This window comes from Ixodes scapularis, unplaced genomic scaffold (assembly GCF_016920785.2).
Source record: "Ixodes scapularis isolate PalLabHiFi unplaced genomic scaffold, ASM1692078v2 PGA_scaffold0__279_contigs__length_252992795, whole genome shotgun sequence".
Taxonomy (NCBI): Eukaryota; Metazoa; Arthropoda; class Arachnida; order Ixodida; family Ixodidae; genus Ixodes; species Ixodes scapularis.
In genome coordinates this window covers 157,953,997-157,974,192 of record NW_024609835.1, presented here as the reverse complement: position 1 = coordinate 157,974,192, position 20,196 = coordinate 157,953,997, and the positions used below count along the sequence as shown (strand labels likewise).

The 20,196-nt window shown below is 45.3% G+C and overlaps 1 protein-coding gene across 1 annotated transcript; it reads left to right on the top strand.

Annotated features, from left to right (window-relative positions):
• The first annotated feature begins 3,657 nt into the window (after positions 1-3,657).
• Positions 3,658-18,229, top strand: LOC121835705 (putative ferric-chelate reductase 1). The gene is made up of 4 exons (XM_042290155.1): positions 3,658-3,742; positions 5,733-5,947; positions 8,459-8,672; positions 18,107-18,229. Exons 1-4 carry the CDS (start codon positions 3,726-3,728, stop codon positions 18,165-18,167), a joined length of 507 nt encoding a protein of 168 aa, XP_042146089.1. The 5' UTR covers positions 3,658-3,725; the 3' UTR covers positions 18,168-18,229.
• Positions 18,230-20,196: the final 1,967 nt, after the last annotated feature.

The window sequence follows — 20,196 nt, the reverse complement described above, 5'->3', positions numbered from 1 at the left end:
GCACGCGCAAGCAAACAAACAAACAAACAAAAAAGCACGCTAAGCCAGCAAAGAGGAAAACGAAAGAACCGCGCTATGAAAGTCAAAACCCCGCGTCGCTTCCTATCACTAACACCTGCGACAGCTGCTAAACACACACCACTTCACTTCAAGAAGTCTCACTCAAGCACCTGGGTCAGCACGAAACACTTATCATTTCGGCGAAACGATTAGTCGAGGTAGGCGAGACAGGCGGGAGCAGAGACTTCGGCGGTCATGAAAGAATGGCGAAGTTTTTGTTTGTTATGGTGTGAATCCAAACGGAAGTGTCCGTCCTGTAAACATTTTGTAAAGATTAGTAACTCTCATCACATGGGTTATTCTTTAAACGTAAAAATATGCCTTTCAAAAGAAAATTGCAACATATAACAAAGGTTTAACAACCAAAATCTAAGCTGTCAATCAAACTCTTAACCAATGAGAAGTATAGCAGCCGATTCGTATATCAACGTCACAGAATACCGACTTCGTGGCGCGCGATTCAAAACGGACGAAATAGCCCCAAACTAAAATCGGTCTCACGCAATAAATATTGCTGTAAAAATTTTGTTCTCGCGGAAAAATTGTTTTTTGACATGCTTGACCCAATTAGGCTGCATAAAAAAAACTTTTTTTCTTTGCAGTTACCCTTTAATATTTGTATTATGGCCTTTTACACACTACTCTCAGTATTTCTATTTCGGAATACTTCTTGGAGTCGTTCTGTTCAGCTCTGCACTCCATTCTCACGAAAGGGGGCTAAGCGGTAACTTCAATCCCTCACAAGGCTTATTTAACTTGTTTGTATTTTCTTCTCGAGCGAAACGTGCAACACAGAGCGGTTTTCTTTGTCTTTTTTTGTGAATGTCGGCTTTAAATTTTGTTTAGAAAACCGGAATATCTCGCCAACTTGGCCGATTCACAAACGACATTCAAGTGACTTAACGAAGAACGGCGCCGTGTATGGTATTTGCAACTTTAACGACCTATAGGGTGCTCACTTGTTCCTATCAAAATGGCTGTCATAAGGATGATCGTCGCGGAAGTGAGGAATGATTCCTGAATTATTCTAACTTGTAGTGTTTCCCTTGCTGCTCCCCGCCCTGGAAAATGACACAACGCACTGGTTCAACGAAACGCAGTCATGTATTGAGTGTCATCGCCGCTCGCCGCTACCCCAAAAAGATCCGAACATCGCGCCGTTGCTGGCGGGATGCCGACGCTCCTCTTTTTTAAGTTTGCGCGGCCCGGCCGACGGGAAGACCCGACTTCCCTGGCCTTGCGCCAAGATGGCAGAGAAGGGTTTTTCCATAGCTGCGAAAACAGCCGACAAACTCGAAATCTCTGTAAAATGTCGCCCTCGGAGCAACCGCATTAAAAATTTAGGAACACAAACGTACCCTTTGTTCACAAGAACTCACCTGCATCGAATGACATTTCTGCGACTGAATTTGGAATTCGGGCCCTTGGCATTTGGCAATACTACCTGTTTCACGACAAATCTTGCAAAAACGTATCGCTTCAATTTACGTCAATTTTTTTAAATCATTAAACACCGGTGGAGGTAGTCGGCGGTAAGGACGGAAGCTCCGGCAGCTCTGCCCCCTTTTATGAAACCTACAAGTTTGTAGATTTCTTTGTTATAACAAACCCTTCCTCATTCTAAGAAGCAGACATAGTATGCTCCAAACTGGAGACCGGAACAGTGGCTTTTGTCGTGACTCAGAGGTGCAACGGCCCCATGTTTAGAACAAACTTTCACGAGATTTACAGTAAACCTATGTGTCAATACTCAAAGATTTCAAAGGAAACAGAAGGTTCAACTTCTCAGGTCCACGGAACCTATGCTCTCACAAATTTCTTTCACAAATCCCCAATTTCATTTGATTTTATTGCTTTTTATTTTATTATCCTGACCTCGAAATTCTGCGTTTTTTCGGATAAATCCTAATTGACGAAAATTTTACCGGGGAGTGTTTGTCGGATTTATCTGAGAACCCTGCAATTAGTCAACTATCTTTTGAGCTACAAGCTCGCCTGAAATTTGCTCCTCGGCGTGCAACTCGCGAAGGCTGTATACTATCGCATCAATTGCAAACCCTGCCACTGGCCAACTGCAATGCAGCCGATAATGCTTGCCAACTCCGATATCTCTCTGACACTGCGCCAGAATGAGGGAGATGATCTTTGACGCAACATACTTTTTTCCGCTGTGTTATCGTGTGAATCCTGGAAGTAGAACAATCTACAAAGAAAGCACTCAAGGCCCAGCGAAATTGGCCTAAGCCTGCCTGCTCATTGACCGTCGATCGAGGTCGCTGGGCATGTAAAAAAAAAAGAGGGAAAAGAAGAAATAAAAAATATGATTTAAAAAGCGTGTACAGGTTGGTTTTGCCAAATATTTTAAAATCTCACATTTTAAAACGGAAGAAAAAATATGGAAGATTTGAATTTTTAAAAAAGTGCGCAAAACGTAAGAGAGCAAAAAGGGAAAACTTCTAAACTTTTTATTTACCCGATATTAAAACAGACTCGAACCTAACATCTCGTAAGGATATATAGGTATCTACATATGTATGTGTACATGAATATTTAAACTATATAATGGTGCTTGCCTTTAATTCAAAAATTTATTTAAAAAAAAATCCCTGAAATGTACGCTAATGCGGTCTGTACAGCTGAGTTATACGGCAAGAGGGATATAATATAGTACTAGTACACTTTTTGTGTGCTAGGAATATATATTGGTCATTCGTACATACAGTACAAATTACCGCTTTACTACAAATATAATATAGGGGCTAATCCCCAGGTTATGTAAGTTCTTTAACTAAGTAGCAGCTAAAACTTGAAAGACAACGCGGTTTTCTACAAAGAGCGCGTCGTCACACCTTTCCATTTCTTTTGAGCCATGGTTGACGTGCAGGAATTAAACAAAAAACGCACTTATGCCATGAAGTGTGCGCAACCAAATAATTTAGATGGCTTGCGACAGTGTGCACACAGCTACAAAATATAAAAAGGCTCCTTGCAGAAACATGGTGCAACCAAAAAGATAATCTCCTGCTCATACTAAAGTAACCGGCCCAAATCTAGGTTGGAACAAAGAAATACCTTATCAATCATACGATTAAAGAGGTCTGGCTACCCCTTGACGTAACTCACTAAGAACCTGATTAGGCTATAAATCTGAACATAAAAGGCAACGACTGCAAGCTTAGTGCTAGGTCCCGCTGCAACCTGGCTCTCATTCGAGTTTGCCGCCTCGTCTTTGCGGACAGGTAAGGTCGCCTTGGAAGCTAGCTTCCCAAGTGATTATATACGAAGGCTGTTTGTTTTTCAAACTCCGATTTACTGGGTATAAACGAACTCCTCTTTAAGCGGCGCGCTTCGCTTTCCACTGTTTTGTCCGCAAGCGGACACCCTCAGCTTTTCACTGTCATGTGGGTACTAATGCTAACGCATGAAAAAGTCGGCTAACTTAGATCCATGCTAGTAGCCTTGGTGTGCGAGATGCAGATTATTTAGGCTATGCCATCATCCATCGAGTGATAAAGAGTGTTCAAATGGTATTAAGACAGAATGTTTTTTATCACCATATTTTCAGAGTTCGGTTGTAACCGCCCGCTCTAACAGATCTGTAACAGATGTAACATCCGGCTGGAACAGTTTTCACACACGCCATCTCAGGGCGTGTCAGAACTGGAATGAGAGCGGATCTTCGGTAGGTGGTGCCGTTCAGACGCACTTCTCTTCTTCCCTAAAAGGCCTATTCCCAATTTGAGCTTCACTCCTTCTTACCTGTCCAAAATTGCATAAAGGTTTAAGAGCTGGAAACTGGCGAAGTTCTAAGTCACTCAGCACTCCGGCGTTTGATCTTACTTGGTTATCAGACCCCCTTTGCAGACAGGGACGCTCAGCTTTAAAGCCTGCTTCATATATAATCCCTTCATACAATTAAAGTCTTAAGCTACGATTATTTCTCACCAAATCCGTCCCTCTAACGTTTGAAGTGAAACTCAAGACAAGATTGGAGCTCAAGTGGTTTGGGATCACTTCACACTATGGGAGGCCCTAATTGACTCCCACTTTTTTTTTTGCTTCGGCTCACAGGGTTAGGAAAATATGAGCGAAATATAGTGCGCGCGTTAAGAAAAATTATGCGCAACATTTTTCATTTTGCTTCTAAAAAAATAAGTGCTGTGCACACAGAGAAGAAAAATCTATCAGAGTCTAGCAGAGCACATGTTCTTCAGAGGTTCGAGGTTTATTTCGACGAAATGAAAGTTTTTGGAGATCAGCCAGAAAACGAAGTGAAGTGGTACTAGTATAGGCAGAGTATTTAGAGTGAATGTATCTTAGTGCACTGTTTACAATTTTTTCTAGTTCGTTAGAGAGATAATTTTGAAATGGTGACCAAATCAATAATGCGTATTCTAGCTGGGACCAAACCATAATTGTTTAGGCGAGCCTTTTGACTTTGGGCTAACAGAGTTTAAGGTTACGACTTAAGTATCCAAGTGTGCGGTTAGCTTTTAAAACAATCTTGTTAACGTGGTTGTTTCATGAGAGATCGCTGGTGTGGTGAAGTCCCAGGCACTTATACGATGTGCAGTGACCAACGCATTTCATACCTAGGGGTTAAGAAAAATTAGACCAGCTGGTTCGACGAGGGAATGTTAGTGACTTGTACTTTTCTATGTTTAGACTCATCTGCAAATTGTTACGCCACTGTTCATCTATAATCAGGTCATCTTGAAGTGTGTTATGGTCACCTGGCTCTTTAGATGACGCAGTCGTCTGCGAAGAGACGCACGGGGGAGGATAGAAAGTTTGTTAAGTCATTGATGTATGTTAAGAATATTACTAATTTGGTTAAAAGTAACGCCAGCCTATCGGCTGTCAAAAATGAGAAGCCATATACGCCACAATTCACATGTATGCCCATTCTCCAACACGCAAGGTGGCGTGAGCGTGAGCCAGCAGTATACATAAAGGCAGGATCTGTGGCATAATCAGGACAAGAGGAGGTGACGCATGCGCATTGTCAAATGCAGCGATATTTTACCTTCCCATCCACGTCAATGACAGGCCACAACAGGACGTTCGAGATGTTAAAACCTGCCTCTTCGGACGTTGTTGAAAACGAACGTATTGTTTTCCCATATCATCTGTCGAGTGTACATAGGTGCTTCTGTTTTTCGCTCGTTTGTGCATCGCGCATTTATGAACAAAGCACTCATTCTTGGTCGGTTTTGAGGTCTAGGAACAGTGTATGAAATAACAAAAGAAGGAACAGTGTACCATATTAAGGAGCCATAAATTCAACGTAAAAAATGTTATATCTTTGTCGTCAATAAGTGTACACTGCGCAACACCCCTAGCGCAAAGACGACATCGACTAGTCATTTGTTTCTTAAAAACAATCCAAAACAGCTTTGACCCACAAAGTTTACCGCTTATATTGGTGTTCGATGTTAGCACGTCCTTCTTCACTGATAGGTTTATTGGAGCTTTCAAATTTAAAGAAAAACCTTAAAACAAAATGGATCTTTGTTCGCACAACCACCGTCGTGTTACGCAGAATTTCATTTACATGTACGACGTCAGGTTAAAACTAAGTACTACCTTACCTGTCATATCTGAACGAACGTCAGTTGCATTAGTTTTGTATTTTCCCATCTTCCAATAAAAGCGTTTCTCTTGCATTGCAGAAACATGATGGCACTGAAGGTGGCGATGTCGATGGTCTTGGTCTTCTTGTTTGCTGGAATCTGCGTGGGACACCCGGACGGAGCTGACGACGAGGCTTGCGCACACCTTTTTCCGTATCACGGATACATTGCCAAGAGCGCCGCTGAGGGTCGCGCCGAGGGCTACCGTCTCGTCCAAAACAAAAAAGACTACAAGCCCGGCGACGTCATCACAGGTGCGCGTTCACAATTAAGTCTCTAGGTCAAATAAATAAAAAACAAACGAAAAACGAAGGAGTTTTCGAATATGGTAGGGGCCTCTAAAAACATCATGCCGCTGTGTGAATACTTTCACGAATGTACACTGAGGTGTCTATGAAGAACTAAGGAATATCCCATTCTACGCTTTTGGCTAAATAAATTATATACAGGATATTAAAAGTGGTTTTGCGACCGTATTAACTGCCACTGCTATAGTTATTAACTTTCACTGCTAGCAATACATGTTTTGTTGGTTTTTAGGAAAGAAATGAGATTTTTACAGTCCTGAGTGTACATGCAGGGGACTGCAGACGTCAACGTATGCTGCTATTTCCACAAATTGATGATTTTCAGCCGATGACGGACTGCAGCAGCCAATTGAAATAATGAGCACTTCTCCTTCCCAAGTATAATACACGTTCGTAGCACTAAACGGTAAAAGAATAAAAAGGAAACTGGATTTTATTTTTTGTAAAGCTCTGCGCACTTTAACAAGTAACTAAATTTCAACATTTACTCAATCATTAGTTGGTGTTTATGCAAGTCGAAGGAAGAATGTTAGCGTCATCACGAATTGAATCTGCGTCCACAGCGACGGATATAGGAAGCACTGGAAATAGAAGAAGCCAGTTCATTGCATCGTACTATGCGTGGCTGGTAGTTGAGCGTGCAACGAGAGTTGTAGACATTAATGTTCTTCCAGGAAAGAAGCCAATTCTCTCAACGTGACTTCAAAGGCTAATAAGAAATGTTCGCACTGTCATTATTATTAGGCAGGTGAATGCCCTATAAAAGAAAGCTGGATATTCGAGGTGCAAACATGTCCAGCGTATCCTAAAGTGATTACCTTTAGAGTTAATCTGTTGTTTGACATATACTTAATCCAAACAACTGAAATCTTGAATTTTGACTACAAACTAAAGAAGATAAACTTAAAAATAATAAAGTGGAATAAAGCGCGTACACTTTAAAAATAAGTCCGGTATTGAAAGGTTTTTCGACGCCCCAAAAACCGCCTAAATGTGCCAATGACTTTCAGACTGTGACCAGATTATAAAGGAACACGTTTCTCAAAACAAATAAATTTTCGTGATAATAAAATAATTGACGTGTGGTGCTGCTGACACTCGAGAGATGCGGAAGGTATACTTGAAGCCGAGAGGAACTTCGAACATAATTTTATGGCTTTTGTACTCCGAGATTTTCTTCTATAGACCTTTCCAGCGGCAGTCTCGAACGAAGCGATGTACAGCGCGCGTCCCTGGTTTTCAGAGGGTACGTCAGTTTTGTCCGACTGCGCTGAGCTGTGGGTTTTCGCGTCAGTGGGTTGTGGCAGCCTGTGTGGGCGCACTTCGGGACCCTAGGGGACGCTAAATTGCCGCGTTGTATTTTTTTTTTTTATTTTCTGTTCTATGGCGAATGGAATTTTTTTTTTTTTAAAGAATGCATTGTACTATTTTTGAGAACAAAAACAAAGAGATGAAAGCTGTTTTGGTGAGTCTTTGCGCGACAGAACAAATGTAACTGGAATGTTTGTTTGATATTAGGTGGACCTTTTTACGGCACAATACTTTCAGACGTCTGAATCTACAAAGGTCTTAACTGTCGAAAATATTTCACAACACTGGATATCCGAACTGCATGGATATTCCCCGCTCACAACATGAAATTCAACGAGTCTCATCAATCGAACAACATATGCTGTACGCATCGCATGGTGCCGCGCTATCAGAACATGATTTGAGAAAGGTCTCGAATAACACAGCATATCCAATATACAGTGTCGACGATAGTCACTTGACGACGATCGGACGGAATCCAGTGTTTTGGGGCACATGAAGAAGAGAGTTTGCTGTTTTTCACAGCTTCAAAGCAAATGAACGAACCTGATTATTCCGTCCCCACACGTGGAACCCAACCCTATCAGCTATTTTTCGCGAAGACACGGAACACAACCGGGAAGGCTTTTCGGAGATTATCTCAGCAGAAATAATCCTCGAAGAACTTCGAACGGCCGGCGTCGCTGAAAATTTGACGTTCGCTTTCTTCGCTCGTTTCCTGCGAAGGCCGAGCAGGCTACGAGCCCTCGTGTTCCCTGGTCCCCACTGTAAAAGATAACAAAAAAAGGGTAAGCATCCTGAAGAGGCAAATAAAGTAAAAACTTACAAGAAAAAGCGGCGAACCCCGAATGCACAATACAGGTGGGGAGTACCGATGAACGGGTTTCCGCAGCTCAGGCAGGTGACAAAAAATTCTGGCTGATGGCGGTCGCTCGAATCGCGAAATGGCGGTGGCCAGAGAGCTCTTTTTGTAAAGGTCTATACGTGTGTTCTCAATCGCGGGCTTCTTTGTACTATAAATTAAAACCGACCCGGATGCTCTGGCTCGGCAAGACTCTGCGCTACAACCATTACCGTACACTGTGCAATCTGAAGTGTTTTCAAAGGCACATCAGTGTGAGGGTTAAGCATGCTTTTCGTGTGCAGTGACGCTGTCCTCGGAGGCTTCTCCTTTCATGGGGTTTCTCATCAAGGCCTTCGACGAGAACGAGATGGACGTGGGCTCCTTCAGGAGTACCGGACCGGACTCGAGGGCATTCAGCCACTGCTCTGGAATCACGCACACCTCGAAGAACCTGAAGAAGAAGGTCGTGGCGCAGTGGCTGGCTCCAGAGGACAGGTCCGGCAAAGTCCACTTCAAGTAAGTTCGCCTGATATATGTTTGAGCAAGCTGGAAAATAAACGTAGCCGCAGTATTTCAATCGACACCGCCATTTTTGCTGTCCTGTTTCACATTTGCTTACACCGAATGAATGGTTAGAAAAAAAAGGCACTCACTACGGTGAGGGGGCCCGTCACTTTAGTGCAGCCGGCAAGAGTGAGGGGGCCCGTCCTGTGTTGTATGTGGTGGGAACAGTGAGAATTAATAACTTGCATTTTTCAAGCACATTAACCCTCGCCTGGGGGTCCTGTCCCTGTCCCTGTCCCTCCCTGTCCCTGCCCTTTCACGTATTTATAGCGTCTGTGACCTAAGTACGAAATAAAAATTAAAAAAAATGTATGGTCCAGAACGCGATTGGAACCGCCGACCCCCAGCCCGTGAAGCCGACGATTTTTTATTGCCGGTTTGGACATGTACAATACAAAAGGATCACACTGTTAAATTCCCTTAATAAAGATCACTTATGTGGCATCGTAAAATTTAAAATTCTTTCAAGGTCTCAAGTACGTCTAGAATTGACACCCAATCAGGCGCACAAGCCAAAAAGGCGTATACAGATTTTAGTCTGCAGATAGAGTCTATGAAATACATACACACGTATCGGGCATCAACGTCGGCATGACTACTGCCATTCTACTTCTCCATATCGCCTGCAGGCCCAGGAGCATGACTAGATCGACAGGGTTTTCCACTTGTTTCTCCACACGAAGAAACCTAATGCCGTATGGGGTTTAAGGCAAGTCTTTTTTAATAGTTCGATGGAGGAAGTCCCAGAAAAGGAAAGCGTCCTAGCAGTTGAAAAAATACATGTTCGCTAGTTTCAGGCTTTTTGCACAAAAAACAATCAACGCCCCACGGTACGTAAATTTTTTCCCCTCAAGCCAAGTTTTGACAGGGAGTGTATGGCTTGGGGCCAACACATCCATCGTGCCATTACATCCACCACGCCATAACATCCATCGAGCAACTTCGTCCAAAAGCGTGTCATTACATCCATCATGCACGCAAGTTTATTTCTTCGTTTAACTATGCTGTTTGATGGTTCACATCATATTGAAGAGTCATACGCGAAATTAAATGTACTAAACCGAGTAAAAGGACCCTCTGTGCGTCATGCACTTTCCGCGGCCTTCGGCGTCTCCAAAGTCGAACACGCATCGTCGTCTCGTTGTTTGTTTTTTCCACACTGATAAAATTTTAGTTACTGCTTATTTCACCGTCAAAATCCACTAAGTATTAACATTATTATATAGTTACGACGGTGCACAGAGTCACATCTTTTATATCGCTTGAGAAAACAAATCTGAATGTTTTATATAATTGAATTGCGATACAGTAACGTTCTGGGGCTTATGGTTTTCTTCCTGTGGCTCCCAAACCAATGCGGAAAGCAAGTCGTCTGCTTCTCTTGCAGGCGTTGCGGTGACGTCAAAAAGACACGGAGCTTTGATTGCTCTGATTGAAGGATAGTTGGTACACCTCAAAGCAAGCTGCCTTTAGGTCTACCAACTATCCGTCATCCAGAAACAGTCAGAGCTCGGCGTTCTGACGCAACCACAACCACCGCACCACCACAACCCCTGCAAAAGAAGCAGACAAACTTGCCCTCCGCATAAGAATGTGAATGACGCAAAAAGCCCAATGGCGGCCATCTTGGCTTCTATGGATGTACTAGCACGATGGATGTAATGGCACGCTAGGCGTCGTAACAGGATAGATGAGCAATTGCATTCATTGAACAACAACGTCCATCGAGCAACTAGATCCAACGTGTAACTACATCCATCGTTCAGCTACATCCATACACATGTCAACGCATCCAACGCATCCAACGCGCTAGTACATCCACCGTGCCATTACATCCATCGATGTATGTAATGGCTCGATGGATGTACTGGCTCGATGGATGTGTTAGCACGTAATCGGAGTGTATTGGTGTGTAACTAGAAAAAAATGTTTTAATAGAAAGGGCAACGTCATCTTTTTGACTCTAGATAACACATTACGCTTTGGGCCTCCATGAAACATGGAACAATACAACGGTTCAGGAAGAACACTTTCAATAAGGTAACGAGTTAAACGCTTGCGTGTCACTATCGACAAGAGCGCCACGAGGCACTTTCGGAATGGGCGATCCATTGGACATCTGTATCAGTTGCTGTTGCCCCGTCACCGTAATGCCGTTTCTAAAGTGAGGGGCCCCGTCACCGTAGTCAGTTCCTAGAAAATAAATTATGAGCCATTCCACTCCGTGAAATCTGATGACCAGCGAAGCTGCTTAGCACACGACACAGACGTGACAACATTTTGAACAAAGGCACGAGCACATTTATGCACGATCTTCATCGGTTGTGTTTGCCGCCCGCTGCCGCCGCTTCCATTCTCGTTGCCGTTCCCGCGGTTGCTCTTCGTAGACGCATTGATCTTCAGGAGTGCCTACTATACGCGGCCTCCCCATTACGACCAGAAAAGTGAAATTGAAATGAAGAACGGTGTAGTGTTTGTATTCCGATAGCAATCAGCTATGTCATCGCCACGTGTCTAAGCTAGGGCGCCGCCCCCCTTCCCTCTCGTCCGCTAGTCAGCCGTTGTCGGATCTGCAGAGAGCATTACGAGAGCATCTTTCGCCCAGACCATCAGTTATCGCGGAAAGAGCAAAGTTTCACCGAAAAACACTACAAACGGCAACTTGTCTGTCTGGTTGCTTATATACATTCGCGTGGACGACTATCGCCGCCCCGAGGAGCCGGATGAAACTAGACACGCTCGAAGGGACTGGCACCCAGAAGAAAGCAGACAGTGCGACGGGACAGCCTCCCCGCGAACGTGGAAGGAAGCTAGGCACGCGAACGCTTGGAACGACGATAAAGAGAGAACGTTGCCAGTTTTTGTTGACGCATATAAAAAATCCACGGAACCCTAACCAACTACAGCTCCGCTGTAAAAAATAGTTCGTTAGTTATGACAATCATACCGAGTTCTGCGAAAACTTTCAAAAAGTCTTAAAACTGGTTGGAAAAATAAAACTCTTCAGAAACAAACTCCCAGCCATAGCAGACGCCAGAAATTCCAGAAAACACACTAATTGGCAAACTATTTACCTAACATTTACTAGTTTACTTTTAGGTTAAAGCAAATTAAAATATAGTTCAAATAGAAATAAAAATTTAGAAATAAAAAAATGACAACATTTGTAAAATTAAGGAGAATTTCAAGAACGTAGTAAGCATGGAAGTGCTCTAAAATGAACACCAGCACAGCAGGTGCAGGACCGGCGACGAGTTAACGCGGACGATAATATTACTCGCGTTTTCGAATCGACGGCATTGTGCTTGCTGTCTGAGTGGTTACTTCAGCGCATCCCTGCATTCCCCGCGTTCTTGGAATCTTCCTAAAACTGACTGATTCAGGGGTTTTCAACATGGCTCCAATAAGAAACTCAGCAAGTTTCTTATGGGAGCCATGTGTTTATTTTCACCACTTAAAAAAAGTGGGCCGAAATCGCTGCTGCCGCCGCGCTGATTCTCCAAGAAAGGCGTTAGCATTTTGCGCAGCGGTTTTTATAACAAGGCATGACGAATGCAGCCTCTCAGCATTTTCCGCGGGGTGAGCGTTCCCGAACCTTCTCTCCGTAGAACAGGTCATCGGGTCACTTTGCGTGTGCATGCAGGGCGTGCTTGCGATGCGCGGAAAACGACAGAGCCATTTCTTTGTTGTGCATTTGGTGTGTATAAAGGGGTGACGAAATCGTGCGCTTACGGCCGGGTGACTTGGTAAGACGACTGCGCGTCAAGAACGGCGTGGCAGGCCGAAGAACGAAACCGAAGCCCCTGTGCGTCCACGGGTCTTCAAAGTCAAAACCAGGAGATTCCAGGGCGTCCAAAGCGCGCACCCGCACGACGTCCGCGTGAAGTAACAGCCAGCAACCGTGGTGAAGGGGGGGAGAGCGAGTCAAGGGCGCACTTGGACCACAGGTGGGGCGCCGTCAGGTGCCGTGTGCGGGTGGCCCAAGGTAGAGTAACTGCATAGGATCTGCTTGCAGAGCCAGAGTATCACGTTCCTTTTCCTTTCGCCGTCAACTCTCTATTGGCGGAGAAGCGGTCGCGTGCGCCAAGCTGGATCCAAATTTCATGCCGGAAAGAGATCTTGCAGGCGCCGAGTTCCGGGCGGAGGTAGTTTCTCGGTTTTAGTTTGCGATGTATACACCCTACACTAAAATTGAAAGAAGCAGGAAGGTACCTTGACCATTGAACACTATGTGTAGCCACTGGGTGCAGTATACTCGCGTTGTTTTATAACGCAGGCGATGTTTTAAAACATGTTTCCTAAGTCTGTGAAGCAGAGGACACGGCCGGAACATCAGGGCATCAGTGATACCCGACCGGAACATCAGGGCACCTCGGACCAGATAAAAACGCGCGGCTATGGCTTGCGAAGTGCGGACGTTTTCATCGGCCACTACGTTCTATCGAAAGCATAGAAAAAAACGTTCAACTTTTCCACTCTCGTGAAGAAGGAAGACCAGCGGAGCTGTACTCGATGCGCTGCCGCAACGCGCACGCGCCCGTTTCCCGCTTCTTCTAGTCTGACACGCCGCCGATCGTGAATACGTCTTCGGCGACCCAGAGTCGGTCGCACACGGCGCACGTGACACTAAACGGGTAATCCACGAACTCCCTTCGGAACATCGCCGTCGCGCCGGGGAACTGTTCAGCCGGCGTCGAGTGCAGTCGTCGCCGAGCCTCGATCTTGCGCTTGGCCTCCGTGGCACGATCGTCGTCCGTGACGTTGGCCCGCCGGCGCCCATTATATCGCAGGTTCTGTTATCGGCGGCGCCTTTCTAGGCAAGCGATGTGCTCTTTTTTGGCAAGGGAATCTGAAGTGCTCGACGCAGTGGAAGTCGAGGCGACAGCGTATTTGTGGCGTTTACGGACCCATTCGCGCTCCTGCGTACGTCGCCGCTCCTTTCGCAGCCAGTCTTCTTTCCCCGAAAGGGGGCGCGGCCGACCCATCTTCAGTCCAAGCCGAAACTGATAAGAGCGTAGGAAACAGCGCACAAAACAGCCGAGGATGAAGAAACACACGTGACGAGCGCTGCGCTCTTTACGCGTGCTTCTTCTTTGTCGTCGTCTGTTTTTCGCGCTGTTTTCATACGATGAACTCCCACCAACGCGCCGCCCAACTATCCATTCTTCTATGATAGCTGGAAAGGTTGGCGCCATCTACGAGCGGCGGTGGGAGCCGTACTGGCTGTGTGCTTGCCGCCGTCGCTTATAGATGGCAGTAGCTGTCCAGAGGCTTCTTTGTCGACTACTGTTTTGTACCGGACAGGATCCTCGAGAACCTAGCCCTTAACAGCTCAGCTGTAAAAAAAAAAAAAAATAATGAGACAGCGGGCACACGCAAGGCGTGTCGACGCACTATATCTTCTGTGCTCCCCAAGCCACCTCACAACCACGCCATCCGCGCCTCCGGGGTGTCTGCAGAAGCGACGGTCGCTTCCCGCAGTGCCGCATGGTTCCAGCACGGCCGCCCTGTGAGCACCATTGCCAGTGCTCTGTTCTGATCCGCAAGCGGAGCATATACAGTTAATCTAGCCCAAGGCAGAGCCATATATAGGGGAGAGTTTGGCCTGCTGGTGTGGCCTCGTAGACAGCTCGTCAACTATCTCACTGACACGCCACGGAGCGCGCCATGGCCATGCCCATTTCGCCATCTTCGAGCCCAACCGACGCCTCAATCCTGTGCCCATATGCTTGGCTCTTTCTTTCCGTACGCGCCGCGTCACCATCCAGTTCATACGCTTCGCCGACGTGCGTCGCGTCGCGCAAATTACGCTCGAGTAAATTTCGCAATTTTCTGTTCTGTTTGACGCCTCTTGTTATTTCGGCAGTGCGCAACGATGAAATATTGTAACTGGAAGAAGGGGGCTTTACGTAAAGTGTTCAGATAAGCGAGCTTATGCGAGGAAGCCATCGTTGCCCGTGTTTTCGAAGAAAATTATCTGTTCGATTGTAAAGCGAGCTAAATTTCTTCGGCCGAAAGCTTCGCAGAGTTTTGTTTCTTCCCAATTGCATTTCCTCTTGACTATTCGGCATCGGGTCAAACGAGATTGCTTGACCAAAGCGGTCGCTACTCCTGATATGGTATGGCCACGCCGTCCGTGCTTACCGCGGTCCTCTACCGAATTCTGTCGCGAATGGTAAGCTTGCTCGATTTCAAAGATTTAACTCAATTGATTGAGCGATTTTAACGGCACTGAGAAGATTCCAGCATCCATCGTCATATCATTATATTGAAATTAATGGAAAAACAACCAAATTAACCTTTTCAATAAAAAACAACAACAAATATTTATTAGAAGGCATCAAATAACAAATTCATTCACTTCGCGGTTTGAAGAAAACAGAGGGAAATGCTTCACGGATGGGACGTCCCTGTATCGTGCTGTAATTATTCACATTACATGAGAGCTTTCTGTAGCAACAAGTTGGCTATTTTTGGTCGCTACCGCGACGAAAACTCAATTTCATAAAAAAGCTTCAAGCTGAAACTAGCTTTCTTACCTCACAAAGTCGGGAGCCTTCCATGGGCGTCCACAATTGTCGCGCTTGGTTTTATTCAACCAAAGCTTGCGACGTTTTCTTTTCTTTTTTTTAGATAAATAAAATGTAAAACGAAAGCCGTGACGGCTGTGATTAGAACATCCAACCGCACAACAACCGACCATTTTCTTACTGCAAAATCTAAAAAAACCGAGGACACCTAACCACTTCTCATGAGTTGTTGAACGCGAAAGCATAAATCTGCGGTTGAACGCCGATGAGTAACTCTTGGAGCCCTCAGAGAGGAGAGGAGCAGAAGCGGTCGTAGCGCCGGCGGGATTGGGGGGGCGGGGGGGGGGGGGGGGGGGGCGGGGGGCGACACGGCCGAAGGCAGAGCGTAGTACTCGTGATACTGTGCCCCCCCCCCCCCCCCCCAATCCGGGCCTCCGGGACGGCCGCGCAAGCCCCGCCCTCTCCCTCTTCCCGGCGCTAAAAGGGCCTTTCTGTAGGGTGGCGTTCTTTGAAGATGTGCGTTGCACCCATTTAAAAGAAAGGTACGCGGAGGGAATTTTCTGCCGTTTTTTCGCAGTTACGACGCGGGGGGAATTACTTTGCCGGTTTTCGGTGTTACGGACAACACCGGCTCCGCTCCATGGGCCAATTGATACTATGTTTGCATTAAAAGGGTTTGCACGCAGGATAGCATGTGGCCCTGCATGCGCGCGCCTTGGCCTGGGATCGGTAATGGTGGATAGGGCTGCGCCATTACCCCTGCGTTTTCCGTTGCTAGGCCTGACGTCAGTTCTATGGGGGGGGGAGAGTCAGGGAGTGGCGAAGGTACGGCGAGAAGTCAGCGAGGACAATAGATGTCCAGGCTCTTCCCCTTTATATGTTTCTGGCCCAAGGCGGGTTAATATTTTGTAGTGAGTCATCCACAAACTGTCGCGGCGTAGCGTCATGAACGTTCGTGAACGGGGGGGGGGGGGGGGGGGGGGAGGGAGGGAGGGGGGGGAGGGAGGGAGGGAGGGAGGGGAGGGGAGGGGGAGGTTGAGACGTGCCTCAGTGATGCACCCGCCATCCCCCACTGGGCGGCTACAAATTTGGCGAAGGGGGAAGTTGCCGGCAGGGCAATGGCGCCATCCCGTGGCGACATTACGAACTCTATAAATGTCCGCTCCACACAGTCATGGGCACGTTACTGTGTCAATGTAACAGTGATACAGGTACAGTTACTCCGAAAAAAGTAACCCTACTACAGTTATAGTTACACAATTGGAAAAGTAACCCTGCTAGAGTTAGTTACAAAATTGGAAAAGTAACTTCTTACAGTTACTGCGCTAAAGTAACGCCGTTATTTCGTTGCCACTTTACAAAAAAATATTAGAAAACGTTCAAAAGAAACTTTCCTTAATATGAATTTATATTAGCATAGAGTTTTCATAAGACATTGTGTTGTCCACGGTAGTGAATCAGACCTTTTGAGAATCTTAAGTTTTCCCCAATAATCAGTATTAACATGTTTGATTCTTTATATTTAATTTTTACCGTGAATATCTCTCCGAACAATATCATAATTTAATACAGTATTGAGGTAAATTCACTATAAAATAAAGCATTGGTAGATCTTTCTTTGAAAAAATCACATGCGACTTTAGTTTTTCAATATGTTAATCTAGTAGAGACCCACTGATGATCCATGAAGAACTTTAAAACAAGCGCGAACATCATGAGGCCTCCGCGAGATTAAAGAGGCTCGTTACACTGCAAAGCTTTGTGTAAATAATGTGACGGGCCGCGATTCATTCCGTGTGAACGCCGCACAATGGACGCTAAAGCCTGATTCACATCAGGAGATTCTGCACGCTATATACAATCACGACGTCGCTCGTGCTGCCAAAGCGTGGTGGATAACTGCGATGCTCGAAATACTAAAAATCGGAAGCAGAATCGAACCATGTGAATGAGACATAAGATGTCAGTGAAAGCCACCGGTAACCATAATAAACATGCCGTTGTATGCACTTTTTACATCGAGTCCACTTACCACAAACATCCTCCAAATTGAAAAGTGTTTAGAGACCTGTCTTCACTTTTTATCACAGTTACCGCGCAAATGTTAGGTCTACGGGCCGTTGTCGTTTGAACGTCCAGACGACAGTTTGGAAAAGCAGATGACTTCGAAAGAGCAGACGACAATTTGAAGGGCTATCACGGCCCTTTGAGCGTGATAGCGCACTGAACGTGGTCCGCGGGTAGTCCGGACAACGTGACGGTTATTTTGCGTTGGTGTAGGTACAAAAAAAAAAAAAAAATTCTGACGACCACACGAACCCGTGAATTCAACCCAAAGAATTTTCCGCACAAGCAATTGTGGTTTAAAGGCGTCTGGTATTTATCTATTCATGGCACCTATCTACGTTCTCGGACGAACCGGACAGGAAGAAGACACGTGAAAACTGATATTGACACCTTTACCGGCTCTTTTGGTGCAGCCCCAGTCGCGTCGTTTTTACGAAAAGGCAGGTCTGGTTTTTTCCAAAACAACACAGCAATGCCCGGCCCACATGGCGATATCCGCTCATAGGCTAGACCGGAAGTGCGCCCGAAGCGCCACCACGGCGGCGTGACGTAACAGAGTCGAGTTGGTGTATACATTTCTTTTTGCCTCTTGTACGCTCCAATTTCCGGAGTTGCTACAAAAATTTCTCTCGTGTTCGAAAAAAAAAAAGATCTACGCAATGACGCAGGGTAATGTTATCACGCGACAACCACAACGCACGCCGAAGAGGATGATTTTAAAGGTTCAGCGAATATTCGAGGAATCAGTCCCCACACACAGAGACTACATTTTTTGTCGTTCTGTTTCAGGGTCACGGTCGTCAAAGAATTCAAGGACTTCTACCACGCCATTCCAAGCACGTTGGCTTAACCCGGGCCAAAGTTCGTAAAGAAACACCGACGAATAAACATCCACGCTATTTTTTTTTTAACTTTGTGACTGGAAAGATCATTAGGGATGGGCTTGAGAACCATATCTTCTCCCCATTGTTTACAAACATGCAGCAGATGAAATTCACGCAAACAGCAGCGTCTGTATAATCTCACGTGTTCAGAAAGCACACCTTTGGGAGTATGATATAACACCTATTATTCCTTTACGCTCTTGAAGCAGCACGTCGCATGGTGACCCTCTCCCGCCAGTTCTAGCTGGTGGCGGTCCGAAGGTCTTGCAAAAAGGTTCAATGGGACCTGTGATAGCTAATGTGCAAAAACTCTCATCTCGGCGACCCAGAAGGAATGCTACCCCAAGATCTCCTGTGCCGGCCCGTATTTGTTTTCTGGAAATGGGGAGAAGTGTGGGCAGCCTGGTGGTACAAAGCGCAAGGTGAATGCAATGAGTTCGATCAGGTTTCCTGCAAATTAAATCATCTCTGGAAATTTTTCACCACAAGATGGCCAGAACAATCGCTCACACGAGCTGCGCTCCCTCACAAATAAAAGGACAGCGCATATTTATGTTCGGGAGCTTTTTGGGGTCGTGACGAGCGACGATGACAGTCAATAAGTGACTGCGACTTGTTGAACCAGTACGTTGTGCCATTTTCTAGGGCAGGCAGCAGCAAGAGAAATACTACAAGTTGGAAGGATTCAGGAACCATTCCTCACTTCCGCGACGATCATTCATATGACAGCCATTTTGATAGGAACAAATGCGCCCCCTGTAGGTCGTGAAAGTTGCGAATACCGTACCCGCCGCCGTTCTTCGCCACTTCAGTGTCGTTTGTGAATCGGGTAAGTTGGCTAGATAACCTGGTTTTATAAAAAAAAAAAAAAAAATAGAATCCAACATTTAAGAAAACAAAGACGAAAAAAAAAACTATTTGCTGCACTTTTAGCACGAGGAAGAAAAGACAAACAAGATAAGCATTGCGAGGAATCGAAGTTACCACGTAGTCATTTTTCGTGACAATGAAGGACAGAACTGAACAGAAAGACTCCAAGTATTCCGAAATATAAATACTGAGATTAGTGTGTAAAAGGCAAAATACAAGTATTAAGGTACATTTGCGTTTTATGTAACGGTACATCCCCAAAATACCTCCGCAAAAATGGCAAAAATTGATATTCCGAAATACATATACATGAAAAAATCACATTTTTTCTCCATATGGTGGAAAGTCGGAAGGGTGCAGTTCGGGTCGAATGCAATTCATAGGCCTTATTGCGCCACTTTCTTTGTGTCAGTTTATGTCCCCCGGCTTTAATTCAGACTCTCGTCTATTTACATCTACAACCCCGACTGTGGTTAAGAAATATCCCCTCCAGTGACGCACATAGGTACTGGCTAAGCCAACGGCTGCTTGCCAAGCTTGAAAAAAGGAGTCCGCCCGAAAGAATTGCACGGTTTATTATTTTTTTTTTTATTTCGATACCCTCAGGACCCAGAAGGCATTACAAGCGGTGTTTGTAAAGTCAATAAAAAAAGGTCACACAAAAGTAAAGAACAAAGGCAAACAATGCACTACTGCTGGGAAGTAAACAATTAATAGTGCAGCCTAATAAGTTTAGCAACATTGATTTGTCAAAGACACACTTAATAAATCCATTGACGTTTTATTTATAAAAAAATTCGGGAAGGTGGATCAATCGGAAGACATTCTAGGAATAAAGGAGTCAATGTACGTGGAGGTTTTGCAGTGAGGTATGCATACTTTAAAGTTTAAAGTGGTGATCGACGCGCTGAGAAGCAAAAGATGGCATGAGAAAAAATGAGTCCCTCAGTGAGGCGCTAGAATGATAGGTTTTGTAAAAAAAAGCATAGTCGTTATATTTTTCGGCTTAGTGAAAAAGAGGTAGTCATATAGTGGTTTTCATTGATGAGACACTAGCGGTGCGATGATATTTACGGAATATGAAAAGTACTGCGCCGTTTTGCATGGTTTGATCTTATGCACGAG